At 36.4% G+C, this 21,447-nt stretch overlaps 2 protein-coding genes and 2 long non-coding RNA genes across 4 annotated transcripts; all 4 read right to left on the bottom strand.

The window, feature by feature from the left end:
- Positions 1–5,374: 5,374 nt before the first annotated feature.
- Positions 5,375–8,023, bottom strand: LOC140139239 (uncharacterized). The gene is made up of 3 exons (XM_072161019.1): positions 7,666–8,023; positions 6,479–6,711; positions 5,375–5,569 (listed from the first exon to the last, which is right to left on the bottom strand). The coding sequence occupies exons 1-3, from the start codon at positions 7,961–7,963 to the stop codon at positions 5,375–5,377; spliced, it is 726 nt and encodes a 241-aa protein (XP_072017120.1). The 5' UTR covers positions 7,964–8,023.
- A 68-nt stretch (positions 8,024–8,091) lies between these two features.
- LOC140139524 (uncharacterized) lies at positions 8,092–10,089 on the bottom strand. Its single transcript, XR_011857153.1, has 4 exons — positions 10,018–10,089; positions 9,591–9,662; positions 9,373–9,444; positions 8,092–8,765 (listed from the first exon to the last, which is right to left on the bottom strand). It is a non-coding gene; the product is annotated as an uncharacterized lncRNA (long non-coding RNA).
- A 1,365-nt stretch (positions 10,090–11,454) lies between these two features.
- Positions 11,455–14,536, bottom strand: LOC140139523 (uncharacterized). Its single transcript, XR_011857152.1, has 3 exons — positions 14,420–14,536; positions 12,995–13,111; positions 11,455–11,557 (listed from the first exon to the last, which is right to left on the bottom strand). It is a non-coding gene; the product is annotated as an uncharacterized lncRNA (long non-coding RNA).
- A 251-nt stretch (positions 14,537–14,787) lies between these two features.
- Positions 14,788–21,251, bottom strand: LOC140139238 (uncharacterized). The gene is made up of 10 exons (XM_072161018.1): positions 20,990–21,251; positions 20,071–20,289; positions 19,277–19,361; positions 18,382–18,539; positions 17,900–17,947; positions 17,333–17,437; positions 16,699–16,860; positions 15,768–15,884; positions 15,231–15,347; positions 14,788–14,945 (listed from the first exon to the last, which is right to left on the bottom strand). The coding sequence occupies exons 1-10, from the start codon at positions 21,249–21,251 to the stop codon at positions 14,788–14,790; spliced, it is 1,431 nt and encodes a 476-aa protein (XP_072017119.1).
- Positions 21,252–21,447: the final 196 nt, after the last annotated feature.

The following is a 21,447-nucleotide window of genomic DNA, read 5'->3' as shown; positions in this document are numbered from 1 at the left end:
TTACCATAAACATTTGAATTTGTGAATAAATTAAAGACCAGTTGGCAGTATAGACCATGAGCAAACAGAACAATTTGAAGAATAAAGACTATTTATGGGTTAAATTATAATTCTTTGCAACTGGACTTGTAAAACGGGGATACATTTTTGATTCTATACCGATAAACTGGGGATACGCCTGCAAACGGGGATATCCCCGGTTTAGTTTTTATGCTAATATGGCTATACAATCCCTCTAGAGGGCGCTAAATGCATTTTTAGGCATAGGGCCTGCATAAGGGGGGGGGTCCCGTTTTGCATAGTACAGAATCCGACCAATCTGATTCCATACTATATATACAGGTAACACAACTTCTAAGTTCCCCCCTAATACTTTTTTATAATAAGTCGAAAAATATTTTATGTAAACTTTTAAAAAGATATGTATAGCCCTGTTTGTTTTACCCATGTGGACCAATTTATAGCGCCACACATCATTGCGTTCAGTCACAATGGTTAAGGGAGGTGTAATGAGCGTGAACCTGGTTTGGATGCAGAGGGAGTATGCCTGTAACAGACACAGCCACCAGAAAAGGACCAGCTCAGATCGCGCGCCAAATAAATTTGCAGTCCAGAAATTTCATTTTTTTCTCAGCCTTGCAAAAAATAGGCAGAGGTGGGAATCGAACCCGGGACCTCGGTGTTGTAAAACCTACTGCGTTACCACTGAGCCAACTAACAATCAGCTATGAGAAGTTTGATAGTAATCCTTGATATTGCTGAATAGAATAAATCAATACTGATAGGTCTATTTATCTAATGTACGATGCTATTCAAATTGGCCTATAAACTAGGAATATAATGTGAAATGACTATCAATCGATCAATCAATCAAGTTGTCAAGTTATCAACAATCAATAATAAACCGACGTAGGCCTATCATGGAATATTACTAACTAGGCCTACTAACTAATATTCCAAATAAATAAAATAAATAAATAAGTCAGTAAATAAATAAATAGGCATAGGCCTAAATAAATAAATAAATAAATACATAATGCAGAATGCAGTTAGTATTTTAGTTGCAAATTTCAAACATTCTATTCACACATTCTATTATAATTTTCTGCTATTCACGCAAAGGACCTGTGCCTTTAATATGTCCGCGCCTAATCAATAATGAGTCTTTCACCATGCTCACACACCATGTTAAACTATTGTATCCCTGCAAGTATTATACTGACCAAGTCCTAACACCTCAATGAAATGGATGCTATAACGTACCCAATCAAGCGAACATATCAAGGTCATATCAGGGCGTTATACAAAGAATGGTCAAAGGTCAAAGTTTCCAAAGAAGTATAATAATAGATGTAGACACAAGCTTTCGTGCGGGAAACATAAACACATAGTCGTCAGTCGTGTGGTTTTTATGAGATTTGATACGGCGCTGAAGTCTATTGGCTGTCCCAAAATCAGTACCAGACCCGGTTTCCAGACGGCAATGTGTGTGTGTTACAAGGAATGCAAACTCATTTTATCAATGAGTGAACCACATAGAGGAAAACGACATCTATCGTGAGCCAATCTGCATTCTGTTGCCTGCAAAAGCCGACGATCAGGTAAAAATTCTAAAAGCAGCGTGACTAGATATTTGCGTTAATTTCATGATACGTGTAAAACGCATTGAAAACGCCAAATTGCAGTCATAAAATATATAATATTAGTAAATCACGAAATCGAATGTTAACGCAGGTATGTGGAAAAGAACTGCAATAACAATAACAAACTATGTGCCCAAAGAGTTGTCTTTGGCATGTCGCTTTTTTGAAATATGAACAAAAATATCAAATTTTGGAAAAACGCCCCAAAATTTAAAACAAACACGAACCTTCCAAAATAAATATATATTAGCACTCGGCGGCCCAGTCACTACCTGCCGCTGTGATTTGGGGTAACTCATTGCTTCCCCTCTCCAGATACCGGAACTTCAAGGTCGCTCATACCCCAGCCCTTAATTATGTAAGAAAAGAGGCCGTTTAAAAAAAAAGTTGCACCTGAGCCCATAGCACAAATTGTAAGTTCCCCCTAAATACTTTTAAATAAATCGAAAAAAAATATTTGACAAAATGCAAACTTGTAAAAAGACATGTGTGGCCTTATTTGTTTTACACCTATGGAACAAATTATAGCGTCACACGTCATTGGGTTCAGTCACAATGGTTCAAGAGACCGTTTTAAACTGTGTTAAAAGTTGCATTTGAGTCCATAGGAGCAAACTCTCAAACAATTCAGCAGGCCAGGCCTATTCATGTGTTTGTTCAACAATTTTTCCTATACCTTTTCGCCAATCGTTGTTAATCCGTGATGAATCCACAATTTGCCAGTAGCGTATACGCGAACGCAAGTTATTGGAAGCGCGTATACGCGATACGCGTCAGAAATTTGCCATACTTGGAACTTGTGTGCGCTACATCATGTTTTCATTATTTTGGAGGAAGCAGCTAAATACTGCTCTTTTATTCTGTAGCTTTGCTGCTATCATCAGGAAAGCATCGATCTTCTTGTGTTTAGTGACAATGACTAAACTGGTCATTCCTCATGAAATAATCGTGTGAATTAGACGACCGTAAGCTTGTTTTCGTTGTTGAAAGGGATTCGATCATGTTTCGCCGTTGTTCATCATCGAGTAACAACGATGCGTCTGCGTAGTCTGCGTGGTTTATTTCGCGAGGGCGCTAAAACTAAAGCTAAAGCTGTCCTCGCGAAGTAAACCACGCAAACGACGCAGACGTACCGTTGTTAATCGGTGATGAACAACGGCGAAACATGATTGAATCCCTAGTTACACAAAACCTGACTGCTATGTGCTCAGGTGCAACTTTTAAAACGGCCTCTTTTCTTACATAATTGACCATTGTGACTGAACGCAATGATGTGTGATGCTATAAATTGGTCCACAGGGGTAAAACGAACAGGGCATTTTTTACATTTCGTAAAATATTTTTCGACTTATTTTCAAAAGTATTAGGGGGAACTTAGAAGATACACACACATAATTTTTGTATAAGTTCTTTAGCTATTAGGCATAAAGTTCAAATGTCATAGAGTTAGAGGGTGGTCATGTAGTTTGGTGCGCAATGTCTGGACATGAGCAGGGGGTCAGCCTGGACCTGTCGGCTGTCACACTCATCATTGAGGCCAACTTGCGCTATATACCCTTAGATTAGGGATGACCAATGAACCATCAACTTGAACATTCCCATAGACATGCAGGAGCTCAACTGTGCACTGCTTGCACAGACATTTCTAAATTGATCTCTTTCTTTTATTTTTCAATATTTTTCTGTAAAAATTGGGGAAGTTAATGCCAATTATATTTTGTAACTATCTTGCAAATTACAGCAACATAACTTATTTCATTTTCCTGTAAGTGCGAGTCAAAATTGGTCCATCGCCACAGTGCGCTTAATTGCCAGTGGCTGAGTTCAGCACTGCTTAAGAATGGCACAAAATATTCATGTCAATAATTTCAGGTGAAAAACGTAGCCTACTGAGCTGTAATTTGGCAGAGTTGACAGTAATACCACTATCATACCCTCTGTAATAAGGTTAAAAAATTGAACAAGTAGATCTCGAGTTACAAATTAAATCACCAGCTTCCCTTTAGAATTTCCATACTCCTTTCAAATCATGCTAAGAAGACACCTTTCTGAACATACATGTGAAGTTTCGTGCCCATTCGATGTATTTTTCACCTGATTTCAACCCTAAACGTTTTCTTATATTTAGGCCTATACCATATACAACTTGCTGCTGGCTATACCTTGTTTAGAACTTTCAAAAGAAGTACCTGAATGTGCAACCATAACTGTTTCAAAATAGCCCGCGAAAGTCATGCAGGTAACTCCAAGGTCATGTATTGAATTGTTTTGAATGAGGAATACTACGGGAACCAGCACCTTTTGTTAGAAGTCACACATGAGCATGATGAGTGAAGTGGATAACCTCTATTGTTGTGAATGAGTCAATGACCTTCAATGACACTTAAGATTTAATTTGCATACACCTACTAATTGGTCATATTAAACCCAATAACATCTAAATTTTTAAAAAAAAAAAAAAAAAGTTTACCGGTCAGAATGGGAAACTTTGAAAATTCATAATTCGAAAAGTTTTTGACCGATTTTTACAATATAAACACCAAAATACTTCTATTGATGAGTTCTATCCAGAAAACAAATATTTTGTAGCAATAGGGGCAACATTAAATTTTGATGGTTATCCCTACTTAGATGCTTGGCAGCATATCGACCCGGGCGCGCTTTGAGAGATGTTACCATTCAGAAACATGGAAAATGCCGTTTTTTATTATTAATTAGGGTATCTTCCGTTGTTCACAAATTCTATTACCCCCACGACCCATTATTCAAAATCGCGCACTGTGATTTGTTGAAACGCGTCACGTGAAAGACCATTAATTAGCAATAAAGTGGCCAGTTTAACGAACTTTATATTCTACTCGCATCACAGCGCACAGCAAAGCGCGATGCAGTATATTAGCGTCGTTACGCATTCTACGCAAATCATTACGCTTGGTTACGCGTTCTGCAATACTCGCTATCACTTACGCTTTGGCTACGCGTAGGCGCTCCACCTTGAGGTAAACAACTTGAAATATTTGTGCAAAAAATGTGATATTTTCTTTTTAAATTGCACAATTTTGTGGTAATAGAATAGAAATAAAGGGTGCAGCATTGCGCCTCACCCATTATTTACGTTTTTCCTGCCGAGGACACATTATTTTCGTGTAAAGGATATGTACTACCCTTTATTTCTTAAATAGGTCAAGGTTAACATAATTCAATGGGCTTTGAATTTTTAGTAAAGAAACACCTGAGATATGTCAAACTATTCTTTGCTTAAACTGTTTTTCAAATAAAAAAATTGAGACCAATTTGATGAAAAATAAAACATTTTTGACATTTGACCTTTAAGCAGTTTAATTCAAGAATTATTAATTGTACATCGGAGATGTCAAATTATACCTTTTCTGATTCCTAATAATATCTTTATTCACCCAATGTTGTCCTTTTTTAATAAATTGTTCAGGAGGGTGCTTAGATATACTAGCAAGCAAAAACATCGGTGTTCCAATTTTGTCTTAGTGTACCATTTGACTAAATAATGCACAATGATTTTCACAACGGAAAACCAAACACATATTTACACACAATTATAATTAAACCAAAATATTTAATACTGGATTGGTGGCCCGGGATTGGTGGCCGTGCTCATCACAATGTTGATACAAAGGAGAACTAAGTATAATACTTTTAAAAAGATATTTACGTATATCAAAAAATGATGTGTTTTTTATTACATTGTTATGTTATCAGTCGTTGTATTTACTAAGTCTTTTAATTAGTTTATCAAGTTCGTCATAATCGGCATCAAAAAGCGCTTCACTATCTTCATTGTAATCAATGGTTGTTAACGATGATGTTGTAGGCTTTGGTTCTCCGTTGCTTTGAGTTGATGAGCCTGATTTGGGCGCAACAAGGAACACTTTGATATCTTTGGAATCTCTCTGTAGGCAGATGTTATGGAAATATAAATGCTGTTGTTATTCAGTGAATGACACAAAATGTTGAAACAATATGATGAAGAAGACAAACATTATCAAGGAATATAAAAGAAGTTTGAAAACAAACATACGTTTTGAGTAAGGTTTGATCTTTCCCTAGAGAAGTCCTTTTCAGAGGCTTGGCTTTCGGAATTCTGTCGAAAGCCATCTTCAGAGCAACTAAATGAAAATGATTATGATCCGAAATATTTCAATAGAGACAAAGGAGTGGACATTCCTCCGGGGCCTCTGACCATGTTAATTAGCCTCTGTTGTTCTCCACACAATAGTTCCCTTATTGACTCGTTAAAACTTCCTGTCAATCATTTTGACATCAATCAATCAATCAGATTTATTTTATTTCCATCAAAAATTACAACAAAATACAATAATTATAAAAAGTACAACACGATGGAGGAGGTACAACGATAAGCGAAGCCTGTAAATGCTGCACCCCCTGTATAATTAAATTTCACAAATTAAAACAGAACAAAAACAAAACGAGGATCTGTAGCCAAACAATTTAAAGACAAATATAATGAATCAATCAATTTAAATATAATATTGTACTATAATCATGAGTATTTAACATTTACATATAGCAAATGCAGGTTGAAGATGCTATGCTTATGATAGACCGCGCCACTAATAGGCGTCCCCTCCTGACACTTTATGTCAATCATTTTGACATTTCCTATTTCTCTGTTCCCGTAGTGTAAAATGCGCATTATCATGTTTATTTAATTGATCTGAAGATGAAACTCGCTAGAGTTCCGAAAGCTCAGCCGTCTGAAAAGGACTTCTCTAGGGAATGATCAAACCTTACTCATGTTTACCGACCTAGAGTACCAAGTAATTTCAAATCAAACATACCTTTTGCATAATAACAGCATCCTCAGAGATCGGGCCACAAAATACATCACACTTATGTAGATATTCAATGGCAGTCTCCAGTTGTCTTTCAATGGATATCAATTCGTCAGAATTAAGCTTATATTTTGTCATCAATTCAGAGAGTAAAATGTATCCCTGATTCAGAGGATTTTGTAGTAACACGTTGTTTCTCTTGATATTTCTATCCATTGACTGGACTCTATTCATGGCACCTGTAACAGCAACATTAAAGCCATATTATAAGTGTAAAAATAGATTGGTATTTATTTTCCATAGAATGTACTACTAGCGCCCATGCATGGTACTCCCGCGGTTGTAATACGGTACGGTCGGGGTGTGTGTGTGTGCATTTGTATCCCGCACGCCGTGTACGTACTGTGCATACGTGTTCGACTAAACGCCGGTTCCATCGTTTTATTCAAAATCTCGGATTTTGACAAAACTACAGCCCCTAAAGTCTTGATTTTTACAGAGTATCTTTATTGACTAAAGTACATTACAATCATGTAAAAACCAGAATTTAAAATTTGTTGAAGGCGTTCTCCTCAGCCAATGTTATCAAATATGGCTTTAAGTGAACGTTATTACGATTACCACGTATACGTATTCATGGGTAATCAAAATAGTTCTAATTGTTTTTCTATAGTTATCTTGTAAAGTAAATGTATGGTTTCAATATCCCTTTAAACAAGTAGGGGGTGGCATTCTCGACTTTGCCATTTAGTGTATATAGGGACCACAACTCATAAGTTACCCCTAAATAATATTTTTATTAAATCGAAAAATATCTGATAAAATGCAAACCTGGCTGCTCTGGATTCAGGTGCAACATTTAAACCGGCCTCTTTTCTTACACAATTAGCCATTGCGACTGAACGCAATGATGTGTGACGCTATAAATTGGTCCACATGGGTAAAACAAATAGAGCTATACATATCTTTTTAAATTTTGACCTTTTGTAAAATACATTTTGACTTATTTTAAAAAGTATTAGGAGGAACTTATAAGTTGTGGACTCTATATTTCAAATCTTATTGACGTGAAATAATTGTCTTGATTATAATGTAGTTACGTTCTGGATTCTGTAACACACTTGTAAGCTGTAGAGAATACGAATGGCACGACAAAGGTACAAAACCTGACTCGGTGATAATATTATACACACCTTTTTCATATTGACCAATCATCTGCGATGCTGACCCCGTGCTCATTTGTGATAGCTCGGTGTTTACTGTACTGTTTCCAGCAGGCATTACTTTATTTTTAGATATCTGTCGTTTTGTCATCTCGTTTGAAATAATCGTGTATAGATAGGGATTGAGTGATGAATTTAGCGGCAACACAAAGACAGCAATCCACGCGTAGCTTATCGGTGGAATGTCAACTGCACCAGTTAAGGCTAAAATTACCATTGCAATAATAGGCATCCAGCAACACATATCAGAAAAGACTAGAAAACCCATTCGAATCGCAAGTTTGATCTCCTTCTTTCTCGTCTCACTATTTCTTCCCACCAACGAGGCTGCGGATCTAGCCGTGATGTAAATATAAACGTAGCAGTATATCATTATAATGAAGCAAATAAGGTTAACACCAAGGAATAATGTTACTGAATACTGCCACCCAGGAGGACGCTCCGGTGTCAATGGAAGCGCTAAACAAACAGTAGATCTACCGTAAAATGCATCTCCAAAATAACTTCGAGCCATTACGGGAATAATGCTGATGATAAAAGTCACAACCCATGCAGCAGAAGCAGCAATCGTTGCGGTTTTCGGCTTTAATTTAATCGGACTTGTCGGATACACGACGCCGACATATCGATCAATACTTATAATAGTCATGAACAGTACCGATGATTCACTTGACAGGATAGACAAAAATCCCGCCATTTTGCACACGACACTTGTTTGCCATTGTTGAGCATAATATGCATATCTGTCTCTGTAGTGTACATCAGCAGATGCTATAATCAACATGTAGATTCCCATGATACTATCTCCAATTGCAAGATGGCCTACCAAGATATCCTGAACTTTCGCCATAGCTCGTTTACGCGAATTACCGGGTGTGGGCATCATTCTCATGGTGATCACATATGCATTGCCAAGAAGGGCACTTAATCCGAGAATCCACATGAAAACTTTTAGTACTGGGATTCGTATTAGGTCTTCACAAGACGAAAACTGGTCGGGTTCGGGTAAGCATTCAGATAATGATTTTAAGTCTCGAACAAGGCAACAGAACAAGAAGCGTTCAGAATGTCTGTTGATCAAAAGAAGAGATTGTGAGCTGACAAAATCTGTATTGTGAGCAGTAGATAAGTTAACTTACAGTTCTGGAGAGCATAGTTTGAAAATAGTAGCATATTCTATAACCCTACTAGTTAGAATTCCATAATTAAAGGCAGGTCAGCAAGGGTCAAACAACTTGCACTTGTTACCAACTTGGCCATGACATCATCTTGCCTTATATGCCATTTAGAGAAGATATTTTATTTTAAATTTATTTATTTACCCCCATTTATTAAGCGCTTTTTCCAGAGGCTTCAAAGCACTGAGGTTCATGTGGACATCCGAATCATATCATTTGAATTGGAAAATTAGCTGTTTATTGAAAACGACGGGACTTTATTATCTTAATTATATATAGTAGTAGACGGAGGAATTCATGTGTTTGCCATTTTATGACTATCCTTATCAACCATTAGTTTCCCTTTCAGCACTTTCAGACAATAGGAGGGGATTACTGGGTGTGACAGAGGGTATCTTTTGAGTCTTTTATGAGCACACTGAAAGAGAGTATAAGGAAACTCACGTAATTGACAGACCTGTGACAATGTCGCTACACGATTTTGGTGTTTCTTACTTACAGCGTTTCTAATGATGAAAGGTCGGCAAATGTCTCCTCCCTGGTGTCACGAATATCGCTACCTTGAATGTTGCTATCAATGTGAAAAACACAACGCAACGTTGTTATATATTGAGATAAAGTTCCTAACGATATAAGTGCATGCAATTGAATTATCGTATCTTTTTAAAGGTCTTAATTAAAACAGATATGATCTAGCATTGAGCAAGCATTACTTACAGATATTTCAATGAGCTGAGTCCTGAGAAGACTCCAACTTCAATTACTGTGAGAGGATTCCCGGAAAGATCCCTTCAAGTATAAAGATATAAAATGTCGTCTAAGTTGGTAGCCTAAATGCGCAGAATGTGTTAGCTTACTAGTGCAATGATTCGGTGAACAATTCGAGAGTTGAGAGCCTTAACGCACACAGGAAACCTTTGTGACATTTCTGGTTCTCTGTTCCTAAACCCTAGAATTAGGTCACGTTAGCATGGTATACTTTGCTATGGGCGCCCGATATGTATTTTAAATATTCGGCATGAACGGACAATATTTAATATATTCCACTACTTATAGCCTGAACTTGTCTATTTCATGTCTAAGATATATTTTAACGACAATCAGCCTATAACTAAGTGTCCTTATAATTCGAACAGCTACTTACATATAAACCAGTCTGGCAAGACGTAAGAATGTTGCATTAGGAAGAAATGTTATATCATTATTTGACAGGGACCTGGAAGATGAAAACAATGAAAAACATATAAAAATGAAATAAAAGCATCCATTTCTAATTACGATTACAGAGGATATCAATCTATGAGGGGATGTAAATGAAACGATACTTACAAAATGCGCAGGTTTCTATTGTAAAAGAACGTACCGACCTCTATTCTCTTAATTGCATTGTTCGTCATGTTCCTGGGGATACAAAGTAAATAACACTGTTTACAATTGACCGACATCGAACCAAATTTACGAAGTGAAACGTTCAAGTATTACCATTCCTATATTAAGGCATAATAGGCAATAATAAGTTGCATTATTTCTTAAGTCATTTCTACGAGTGCACCTTTGTGGTTATCTTAGTTTCGGTGCAGCCGGTCCCTGTGTGAGTGGTCCGGTCTGCACTGGTGCTGTGATAACCGACACGTCTCGACGACATACTCGAAGAAATGAAATTACTTAAATGAATTTCCATAAATATTCTGCTTATTTTGTCAATAATTATTATATGTAACAAGTTGATATTGCTGTGAATATTGTTTCAAAAGATACTTTTTTGTATGTTGCGATTGTAGTATTGATATACTTACAATAACACGAGAAATTTCATTTTAGAAAGACGAATGAACAACCTTCTTATCACTGTCATGTCCTTGTCGTTGCTTTCTTTAGAATGCAAAGTTAAAGCTACCAAATGCCTGTAAATATTAAAGATAAAATAAATCTTCATTATAAAACAATTCGTTATTTGAATAAGGTACGGTTGCCGTTGAGATACGGAAATATTTCGAAGAATAATCAGTCTCCAGACAGATTTAATGAAAAAACTTCGCACGAGGAGCAATTTAAGTGGATTTAGTCGACGAGATGTACTATCAAGGACTTTTAAGTAACTGCTGAGCTGCAAACTCGCCCTAAAAGTTATAAGGCGATATCGATCGATCAATACTTGATTGTCATGATAGTACGGCAATGTTAGTGCGGAATTGTAGTTTTGGGTTTGACTTGGGTCAGACTTAAGAAATCTTAATTACTGGGATATTTAGTCCAAGTCTTCCGTCGCATGCAATTGCGTTGTTATCTTAAGGTCCGTATGCAGAAACAAGTTAGACATGATCTAACTTTAGACCTGGTCGATGGTCTGCTGATAAGTCAAAAAGAACTTTTTGGTATTTACACTCCTTATTTTATGTTTATGTAGGTTCTGGTAAGGGTGAATTACATACAGCTTAATAGATGGCTGGAGTTTAATGTTTGGACTAAAGAACGAAAAGAAACGATTAAAGGGGTCCCTTGTGGATACGGTACTTGGAGAATTTTATACAGTCCAATCCTGGTAACAGAAGAGAAAGTTCAATTATCGACTTACAATTCACGGAGGTCATTTGGTACATTGTTAGCTTTTTGTTCGTCCCATTGTATTCTGTTGCACGATAGAAAGTAACCAAGGCATATACAACCGATGGGGCAGGTCTCACCTGTGAAGAGAAATGTAATTCATTGTTCTGAAATTATTCCAAAAATGATTCCTTCAAAAAGGTAGTGTTTTATTTGTTATGCTAACAAAGAACATTGTTGTTGATTGAACATTGATATAATCGTTTAATCTTTTATGTAATTTGTTCTTTTCTCATTAATCGGTTAAAATATTTATCACAATATTATTATGGTCATAAACCTCTAATGTCATCTTCAACGACGGTACTACGTACATGTATACTGCGCCAATAAAGTATCCTTACACTTGGAAAAATAATCACAATTTCCAAACTGAACAATATTGGGATAAATTAGTTTTTTTAATAGATGCACTAACTAATCCTGCCCATTATGACACCAAATTGAATCCAATGTGACCTCAAGAAGTAAAGTTACAAGCATTTGAATAGACGAAGGTCTAGTTTTAAAAGTGACAAACTGGCCTATACAAGGAGCAAAAAGATTCCAACAAGCGAAACAAAGAGACAACACAGTTTCTTCAATGAACCGTTATTGAAAGCAGTTTTTTTATTTCAGTTTTTACTTCTCTGTACATTTCATAACTTTCATTTTATTTGTCACTTCTTTTGTTTCAGTTTTCTTTTGTTCCTTTTGTTTTAAATTAAAGCCAAACGCATAAATTAGCCATTCACCACTCTCAAACCAGATGTCTAGTCTGTGGAGTTCTGAATAGGCCAGTTTGTCCCTTTTAAAACGGGACCTTCGTCTAACCAAATGCTTGTAACTTTGCTTCTTGAAGTCACATTGGATTCAATGTGGTGTCATAATATGCAGGATTAGATAGTGCATCTATTTAAAAAAACAAAGTTACCCCAATATTGTTCAGTTTGGAAATTGTGATTATTTTTCCAAGTGTAAGGATACTTTATTGGCGCAGTATACATGATATTAAAAGAAGCAATCTGAGAAGTAGATAATAAGGAACCAATACTTATTAACGTTAATCAGGATTGTTAATAACTATAATTTGCAAAGGTTCTTATAAACAAATCCAAAGGTTTGTACCAGAGTATGGAAGGCCTCAGTCACAGGAGAGGACCCTGTATCAAAGGACAATCATGTTATTATCAGAGGCAGAGAACAAACCAGAAATAGAAGACACGTAAAAGAAACGATATGGATCCCGAAAATGGGGCTAACGCGCTACACCGAGATGAGGGAAATCCCTTTCTACCGCATATTTATGAACAGCTTCTAAATCCCAAAACATCGCCTCCAGCGTCAAGTTGAATGTGACATTCAATTTGAGTAAGTAGGCCTATTACGATACACCATGCAACGTCATTGAAGTCTGTTTAATAGTATTGTAACATTATTTCTATTTATTAACCTTTGTTACACTTTTAACTACTTTTAACTAAGTATCAATAAACGCAATTAGAAATGCATATAGCATAAAATGGGAAATAAGTTACCACAAAACAATTCGTCGTCGCCTTCCGGACAATCCTTGACACCATTACATAATTCTGATTGAGTGAGACAGTTATGGTAACCATGGCATCGATAGTATCCTGGACATAAGTATTCGGCTGATGAAAAACACAATATATGTTACATTAAGATTACAAGTTATTGAATGCAAATTTACGGTAATTGTCTCAAACGATAATTGGCAAGGAAAGCAGCCGCATTTTCATGAGCAATCTGAGTTATCTTCTGCGCATGACAAATGGTACCATTCTTTTGGTCTAAATATTGTATCTGTTCATCTATAATAAAAACTGACTGTAAATTGAATTTTAATTGAAGGTTTAAAAAATACACATGGTTTTTTTTTCTGACATTTACTTAAGATTCATGATTTTCTTAAGTGTCAACCTAAAGACTGCACAAAAAGTAACGCAGCTGTTATAAATACGCACATAACGTCAGAACTAATAACTGTTCATAATATTTCAACACAGAAAGAAGGATGATTTATTTACGCGCATTTTGATACCCCAGTTGTCCAATTTCGTTCAATATTAACTACCCAGCAGTCAGGGGCGTAGCCAGCTTTCTTGATCGGGGGGTGGGGGCAAAATAAAATGTTGGGGGCACGGACGAAAAAAATTGCATTTGCATCATACAATACATAGAGACTGTATGTCTTCGAGCTTCCCGAAAAAGGCCTTATTGGGATGATGTGCGCGCGCAGCGCGTAAAAAAGTGGTATCTTAAATTATTTTCGCCCATTATCCGGCTGAAAAGGGCTATACTGTTACAATGTGCGCGCGTAGCGCGGAAAATTTTGTATTTTACACTATTTTGGCCCTGAATTTTGCTAGAAAAGGGGCTCCTTGCCCTTTTTCTTTTCCTTTGCCCTCCTGATTTTCTCTTTCATTTTTTGTCAAAGGGGCACTTTTTTCTTTAATTTTTTGTCAGGGGGCACTCTGCCCCTGCACCCCCCCTGCACCCCCCGCTGGCTACGCTACTGCCAGCAGTGTTTTTAAAGAAAAATAACCGAATTTAAAAGTTGCAGCTATTTGTATTGATTTGAAGTCAGCGCGAAGATAACTGGAGGCTTTAATGTGCCACAATGCTTGCGTAACAACCATTGATTGCTGATACGGCAACTTTTAAATGCGGGTAGTTTTCTTTAAAAGCACTACCGTGTTGTTAATATTGGACAAATGGGGTATCAAAATGCGCATAAATAAATCATCCTTCTTTCTATGTTGAAATATTGTGGAAACAATTATTAGTTCCGAAGCTATAGGCGTATTTATAACAGCTGCGTTACTTTTTGTGCAGACTTTATATTGGAAATATCACATGTAGTAAGAAACATTGCTGATTATTCTGCCCTCTGGAGTATATTGAGTGCATCATCCCATCTATTACATACTTTCACCTACCACATTCTTTTTCATCCTCGCCATTAGGACAATCCCATTTATCATCACAGCGATATTTCATAGGTATGCAGTAGGATTCGGGGCACTTAAGGGTCATTGATGTGCACACAAAACTCCCTTTAAAAGAAGAAACAACATAATATGCTGTAGTGCTTCTCAAAGATGACAACGTATGACAACGAACGACTTATAATTATATTCCTAAAATTGCTTTAACGTTGATGTGCTTTTTGTCGAAGTCATGGAAGTAGAAGTGTTTGAAACGGTAAAACAGTTTTTTCATAACATGTTACTGTCATTATAATACACTTTATATCATATCAATGTTGAATAAACTGGTAACCATAGATGACGTGAGACAGACTTATTTACTTACGACAATCTTCGAGGTGTGTAGCGTCTCTACAACCCATTGGCAAGCCGTACTGATCTCTATTGTATTGACAACGGTGTTGCCAATCAACACAGCCTCCGTTTTTACATCTCATTTTGCCACTTTCGCATGTAAAATTGGCTTGGTAGAGTGCTGAAAAAGTAAGAAATGAAAACCGCTGGATACATTAATGAAAATAGTAAATGTGACAGGTAAGTTAACCCATTTCAAATTATTCCAAATGCACATTGTGAAAGAGTTACTACGAATACAAACTGTCATGTATGGCACATGATTATTAATAGATATTTTCCTAAACAAGTGATTATCCTGAGTTTACATAATAACAACACTAGAAACACTGATAAATAAACCATGCTCTGTAAGTCGCCATCTTGGTTATTATATTCCTTCCCAACCAATCTAGTTTATACAAACCACAATCCGTGTCTTCATCTTCCCAATTCTTGCCGGCACAATCTCTCTGCCCATCACAGTACGCATGGATTGGAAGCCAGGTACCGTCATAACACTGGACACCCACTGGTGATTCATCTGAAGAAGAATGTCAAATTACGAAGTAAAAGAGATGATGTGGCATCATTATTGCAATCCGGGGAGAGAGGGGTATTAACTTTACCGTACTTCCTAAGTTGCAGAACTTTTATGTAATGGTTTGTAGTTTGGCCAAATGAGAAGGCTAATAACTTTTGGAAGTGCATAATTGACTTGACAATTGGTCACGTAGTTTACATATTTGGGACTTGCAGCTGGTAAATATGAGCGCATGTGGAATACGTATGGGTTGATCAGTTCTGGCAGAGTGTAATATCTTTTATCTCATAACATGTAATAAATGGGCAAATTATTATAAGCAGCTTATCTAACTAACATAATTTGATACTAAATGTTAACAATTAACAAATTATTATTAGCAGCTTATCTAACAGACAGTTCCAAAGTTATTATACTTACCACAAAAGTGTTCATCAGAACCAGTGACACAATCCTTCACAAGATCACATTGTTTAGCAGCATCAATACATTGGCCATCTAAACATGTATGCTGAGCATCTTCACATGGTGGAAAATCTGGCACAAAAAGGAGATGATCAGTGAGATATCCTTAGAATTTGAACATTGTTGCATAATTCACAACCATGATATACGGTAAGAATTCCACCTGTTTTGTGCGTGCATCCGCATCTTACCTGATGTCATAAAGTTATAAAGAACACTACAAAAGACATGATTCTCTTTCCCGTGGTTGTGGTTGTGTCTCTTTTAATTGTTCTCAAAACAAGGCAATAATTGAAGACCTGAATACAAAACCCACCCAAGTTCATATTTTGGACCAATTGAGTTAAGCACGGGTAATGATAGGCATGTCAGTGAGATAAAAAACAATGCACACATATTATAGTGCCCTCGCAAACAGGGTAAGATGGGTGAAAATTGAGATGATAGCAACAGTGATGACAAGATAGGTGGTAAAAAACGCAGCAATGAAGCTGAATGGGCGCAGTACAAGAAAAAAGACTGAGAGTAAAGGGTAAGGAATACACTAACTATGTGATTCAAAAAACCACCCAAGTCCGGCATACAAAATAAACCCCCGGGAAGTTCCGAAATGCTAATCGTCATACCTATAACAGTTTAGTACACTCATTTTCATATAAAACCTGCCCTATTTAGGTGAATGTAACTGAAGAAATTAGAATGATACACATTTTTTTTCTCAAAATCACTTTCCATGGACTTTGGTGGGTTTTGTATTCATGCTTTCAATTAGTTAAATCGAACATCAATTTACAAAAGAGTTTTATAAATGAACTAATTTAACTAACTTTGAATAATAAACAGACGTGTCTATTGTTCGTGTTTTATTTTTAATACATTGACTTACAACACTGTTCCTCGTCAGATCCATCATTACATTGTGAAATAAAGTCGCATAAGAATGATACGGGAATACATTCAGAGCTTCTTGAGCATTGAAACTCCCCTAATAAGCAGTTGCCACGCAACATCAATCTCCTAGATGTTTCGGTAGTTGTGACTTCCTTTCCTGTCAGTACGGCAATCAGAACATTATGTCTTGTACGTTAGAAAAATAATTATCCAGCATGAATCACATTTTTTAGTACTTTGTTTTCTCAATTTATTAGCAGCAATATTGAATGTAATTTGTTAATTCATTATTTACACATGTGTGTCGCAGTGGCGTAGCGTGGGTCATCCGATTGGGGGGGCACCGGGTCTGATGGGGGGGGCACAAGCCCTTTTTCGGCCATTTTCCTATGGGATTTTTTTAAATTTCAGATCGATTGGGGGGGCACGTCCACCGTGCCCCTATGACGCTACGCCACTGGTGTGTCGTAATTAATATTTCCCCAAGAAGGAATCATATTACAAAGTTTCTATCTCTTATCAAAAATTATTAATAATTTAGAAAAAAGATAAATCACGGATTACAATACCGATTAAATTTGTATATTTTTAAACAATATATAAAAGCAGTTGTTTTTGTGTCTACTTACGAGTATCACATACACTGTCAGGCAAGCAACCACTATATTGACATGAAAATATGGCATGTGAGCATTCACCATTTAAGCAAGTGTCCATGTTTGACGAACACTCTTCTGTAGAGAAATAGCACAAAACATTTGAGAAAATAATAGACGATCAGTATTACAACAATTGAATATTATATCTGCTATAGATAGTTTCTATAACAGTTTTTTCATAACATGTTACTGTCATTATAATACACTTTATATCATATTAATGTTGAATAAACTGGTAACCATAGATGACGTGAGACAGACTTATTTACTTACGACAATCGTCGAGGTGTGTAGCGTCTCTACAACCCATTGGTATAGATAGTTTCTATACCGCCCGCTGAAATATTTTTATTCCATGTAAAATATTCGATGCTACTTTTATTCGTTATAGACTTGAAAGTGGAAAGTTGTAGATTAAAGAGGGATTTTGTTTCCCCGACTACTATGTTCTGTGTGTGAGATTCTTTAAACTATACACAACACCTATATGAGACACATGTCTTGGGTGTTTCCTTTTGTGCCAACTTAACAACTCACCTTCCCCTGCAGGAAACATGATAGAAGTGTTCGTAGTATCCATTTGACCTTAAGATTAAAAAACAAAATAACATTTCATTCATCTTATAAAAGAAATACATTATAGTTAATTTGTATAACATTATGAGCCCAAAATTGTGTTTGTTTATAGGAGTTTATCTGATTAGAAACCAGCATTATTACCGGCTGTACGAAAATTATTGTTGTCCATCAAATTTGATGTGTATTGAAATGCCCGGGTTTTTTTTAATTAAATAAATGTAACATTAAATCATCTTTATACCATTTATCTACAGATGCTGTATCTTATGATGTATTTTGCGAAACTCGGCACTACTTATAATTATTAAACCAACATAAAATTGTATTTGAGCTAAACTACGTTCGCAAACTATAATAAAAGCACCACAAAAACGAGCTCGTTAACAAATTCAGTCCAACAAAACCATCCTACAAAACCATAAGGAGGCAAACGCTATTACCGTCGCTAGGCTTCATACAGATAAACCTATCCCCCTCATTATCGGCGACACATGGAACATCATGCCAATGATCCGTTGAGTGGAAATTCGCCATGTCTATGAGTACACACGATTCTAATCGTCCACCGTCTGGTTGTCTGAGTTCCCAATTCTTCGAGCTGAAATGTAAAATTCTGATGTTTGAATGAAAGACCTATATACGTTTCAGGCATTTTGATAGGTTCCTCTAAAAACCAACCTTCTTCTAAACAAACTAAAAACACAAAAGTAATGCAAGTGCAGCTTATACTTATTATTAAGTGGAACTATATCAAACATAAACGAAAGTAATCTCCATTAAACTAATCTGAGCTAAATGAAAGTAGATTCCAAATTTCCAGATTTTAGGAAAGTATAATAAGGGACATACTAAATTAAACATTATTGGTCTAAATTCATGTCACAATGGAACTACTGCAATATTAAGTTGTGAATATTAAGCATTATACACCTGTCTTAAAGTGCTAGTATCGAGCACTTCCGTGATGACTATGCTCTCAGTTGTTATGCAGTTGATTCTGTTATGCAGTAGCCGACCTTTCTAGTGGCATAGCAACACTAAGTCACTAAAATTGCATAACAATAGAAGGGGACATCGTTGCACTTTAAAGTGCTCAATATTTTTTTTACTTTAAGACATATTTTACTGTGCACTTTTAGTAGGGAGTGCAAGTTAGTAGTTAATGAGCGCTGTATTTGACACTAAAAACCTGAGCAAATTATTCCAAATGATTGTGAAACGAAATATAATTTACTGTATTTACAAGTGTTGGTTTAGGTGTGCCTGTAGTAGTTCGACAATCATAATGCCGGGAGCGACAATGGTATTATACATAAATAGTAAAAACGTACTCACTTGTTCGGCACTATCCAATCAGTATAGCTCAGTGGTCTTTCATCAATCCAATTGTGGACTAGTGATTCTGGCGGCAGCACGAGACCTTGGTAGCATATCAAAAGAAATGCAAGTAAATAATGACAGAGCGAGTCACTGGAAGATAGCATATGCCCCCCCCCTTCATATGAGCCATACAGGGGAACTCAAATAACAGGCTTAAAGGTTAGACGAGATATGGTTGGTCGAAGTAACCCCAAAAAAAATCGATACTTATTATCTAAATCACTATTTATTGAAAAGTGATACTTTGATACTTTGAAGTTCATTCTACAAACAATATACTTAGAAAACTCGCTTGATTTATTGTTGTTAATGAGTTATGTACGTTTTACAAAAGCGTTGTTGTTTTAGCCCTGTTTATAACATAACTCAAGAACCACAGGAACTACAAAAGTATATCTGTGATATTTGAATTCTTCTACACACTAGCTATGAAATTCGCAATATGCTGTGAATTCGCAACAGTTTAAAATAGTTGCTAACCTTAATAATGTTAATAAGGTGTCTTGATGACCACAATGTAACATAATAGTTGTTGCAAGATGCATGTTGTAAGACAACGTTCTGTGTGTGAAATGCGACTAATTGACTGACATTTCGCAGCTAACGTATGTTGTAATAAAATCACTGGAAACTAGTGTTCTCTACTTAAAAGAGGGGTAGTTTACTTATGATGTTATTTAAGGTTGTTTAATATCCAGAACATGTATGAAGGAAATACAGAATGCTACGCTGAATCGCATTTTGTTTACCTATAAATGTTTTTATTGGCGGTGTGGCTGAACTTCCAAGACTTCCAACTACTAACGAATGGATAAACTCCATGTCTTCCCCGTCTCTAATACTGGTTAGATGCGCGCCCTCATCATTGCATTTGTCCTCGGCATTCGTCCAACTTAGGAGGGTGTTGTTATCGAAGACTCGGTAGCAATTGTCTTTGAAATAGGTCCAACTGTTAGGACAAAATGTTCCTTTAAAAGGGAGCAAAGACAACTTATTGTAAATAGGACACACACACAAAAATAGATATTAAACATCGCCGTTATAACATTCTATACTGAAAGCGTCTTGGAAGTGGTTTGGAGGTGATATTGAATATCACGCAAGTAAAGATTTGAACATGATACCAGAATTTGATATAAAACTTAACACGTTGGATTGCCGATGTGCAGGTAAACAGTGCAAATGTAGCACTTTATATAGCCATGTCCTAATACCTGAAATTTTGACGATACATGTTGCACTCCGATATATTTCAACAGCAAAGTCTCAAATAGGATATTTGATATTCCTATTGGTCTTGAAATATCAAAGGTGTTGAACTGAAGCCTACAGATTCGTTGTAATATGGAACAATACCATTTCGCTCTCACAATATAACAGTATTTCAGACGTCCTGCCCCATTAAAGATTCCCATATTTGTACGACTGCATGTTAAAAATGTTGTTTCTCTGTTTTAAATTCTACGTTTCTCCGTTTTAAACAACAACATTCTCAGGAATATACTGTAAAACAATGATTCTAAAATTGGTGGCATGACAGCCGCCAGCAAGTTTAGGGTGTTTTACGGCAATATTGCTAACGGTGCAGAATTGTTACTTGGTTATCTTCTTCGTCTTTTACGCTAGTGAAGTAAATCAATTGATCTGAATTGTACCTACTATTCTTACCAGGAACCTCTGGAATTGGTGGCACATTATCACGTCTTAGTTGCGTGTATTCTGCCAGAAATCCATTACCCGAATCCTCCGCACCAGATTGGAATGTCAAAAACAGCTGATTAAAATCGCTCAGTATCGATAACGGTGGTCTTCGAACGTTACAGAAAGTGCCGATACCATGTCCGTCACCATCCTTTGAATTAGATATCGTCAGAGCACTGGAATCGCATTGGCCTACAGAGGAGTAATTGTGCGTCATAAGACTAATCATTGCGCATGACTTGATATTTCCCAAGCTAAGTTATTGAGGTCCATACGGTTTGGAATCAGGGTTATGCTCATGATGATGGTTACCAGAGGCTGAAATGGTACCGAAAGAATTCAAACCGTTGGCAATGTTGCATCCAAAAGCCTACCGATGTAAATTTAGAGAAAACCCGGTGTATTGGGCACGAATATTCCTGAAG

The sequence above is a fragment of the Amphiura filiformis genome, chromosome 18 (genome assembly GCF_039555335.1).
Source record: "Amphiura filiformis chromosome 18, Afil_fr2py, whole genome shotgun sequence".
Taxonomy (NCBI): domain Eukaryota; kingdom Metazoa; phylum Echinodermata; class Ophiuroidea; order Amphilepidida; family Amphiuridae; genus Amphiura; species Amphiura filiformis.
This window is presented reverse-complemented; position numbering and strand designations above follow the sequence as displayed.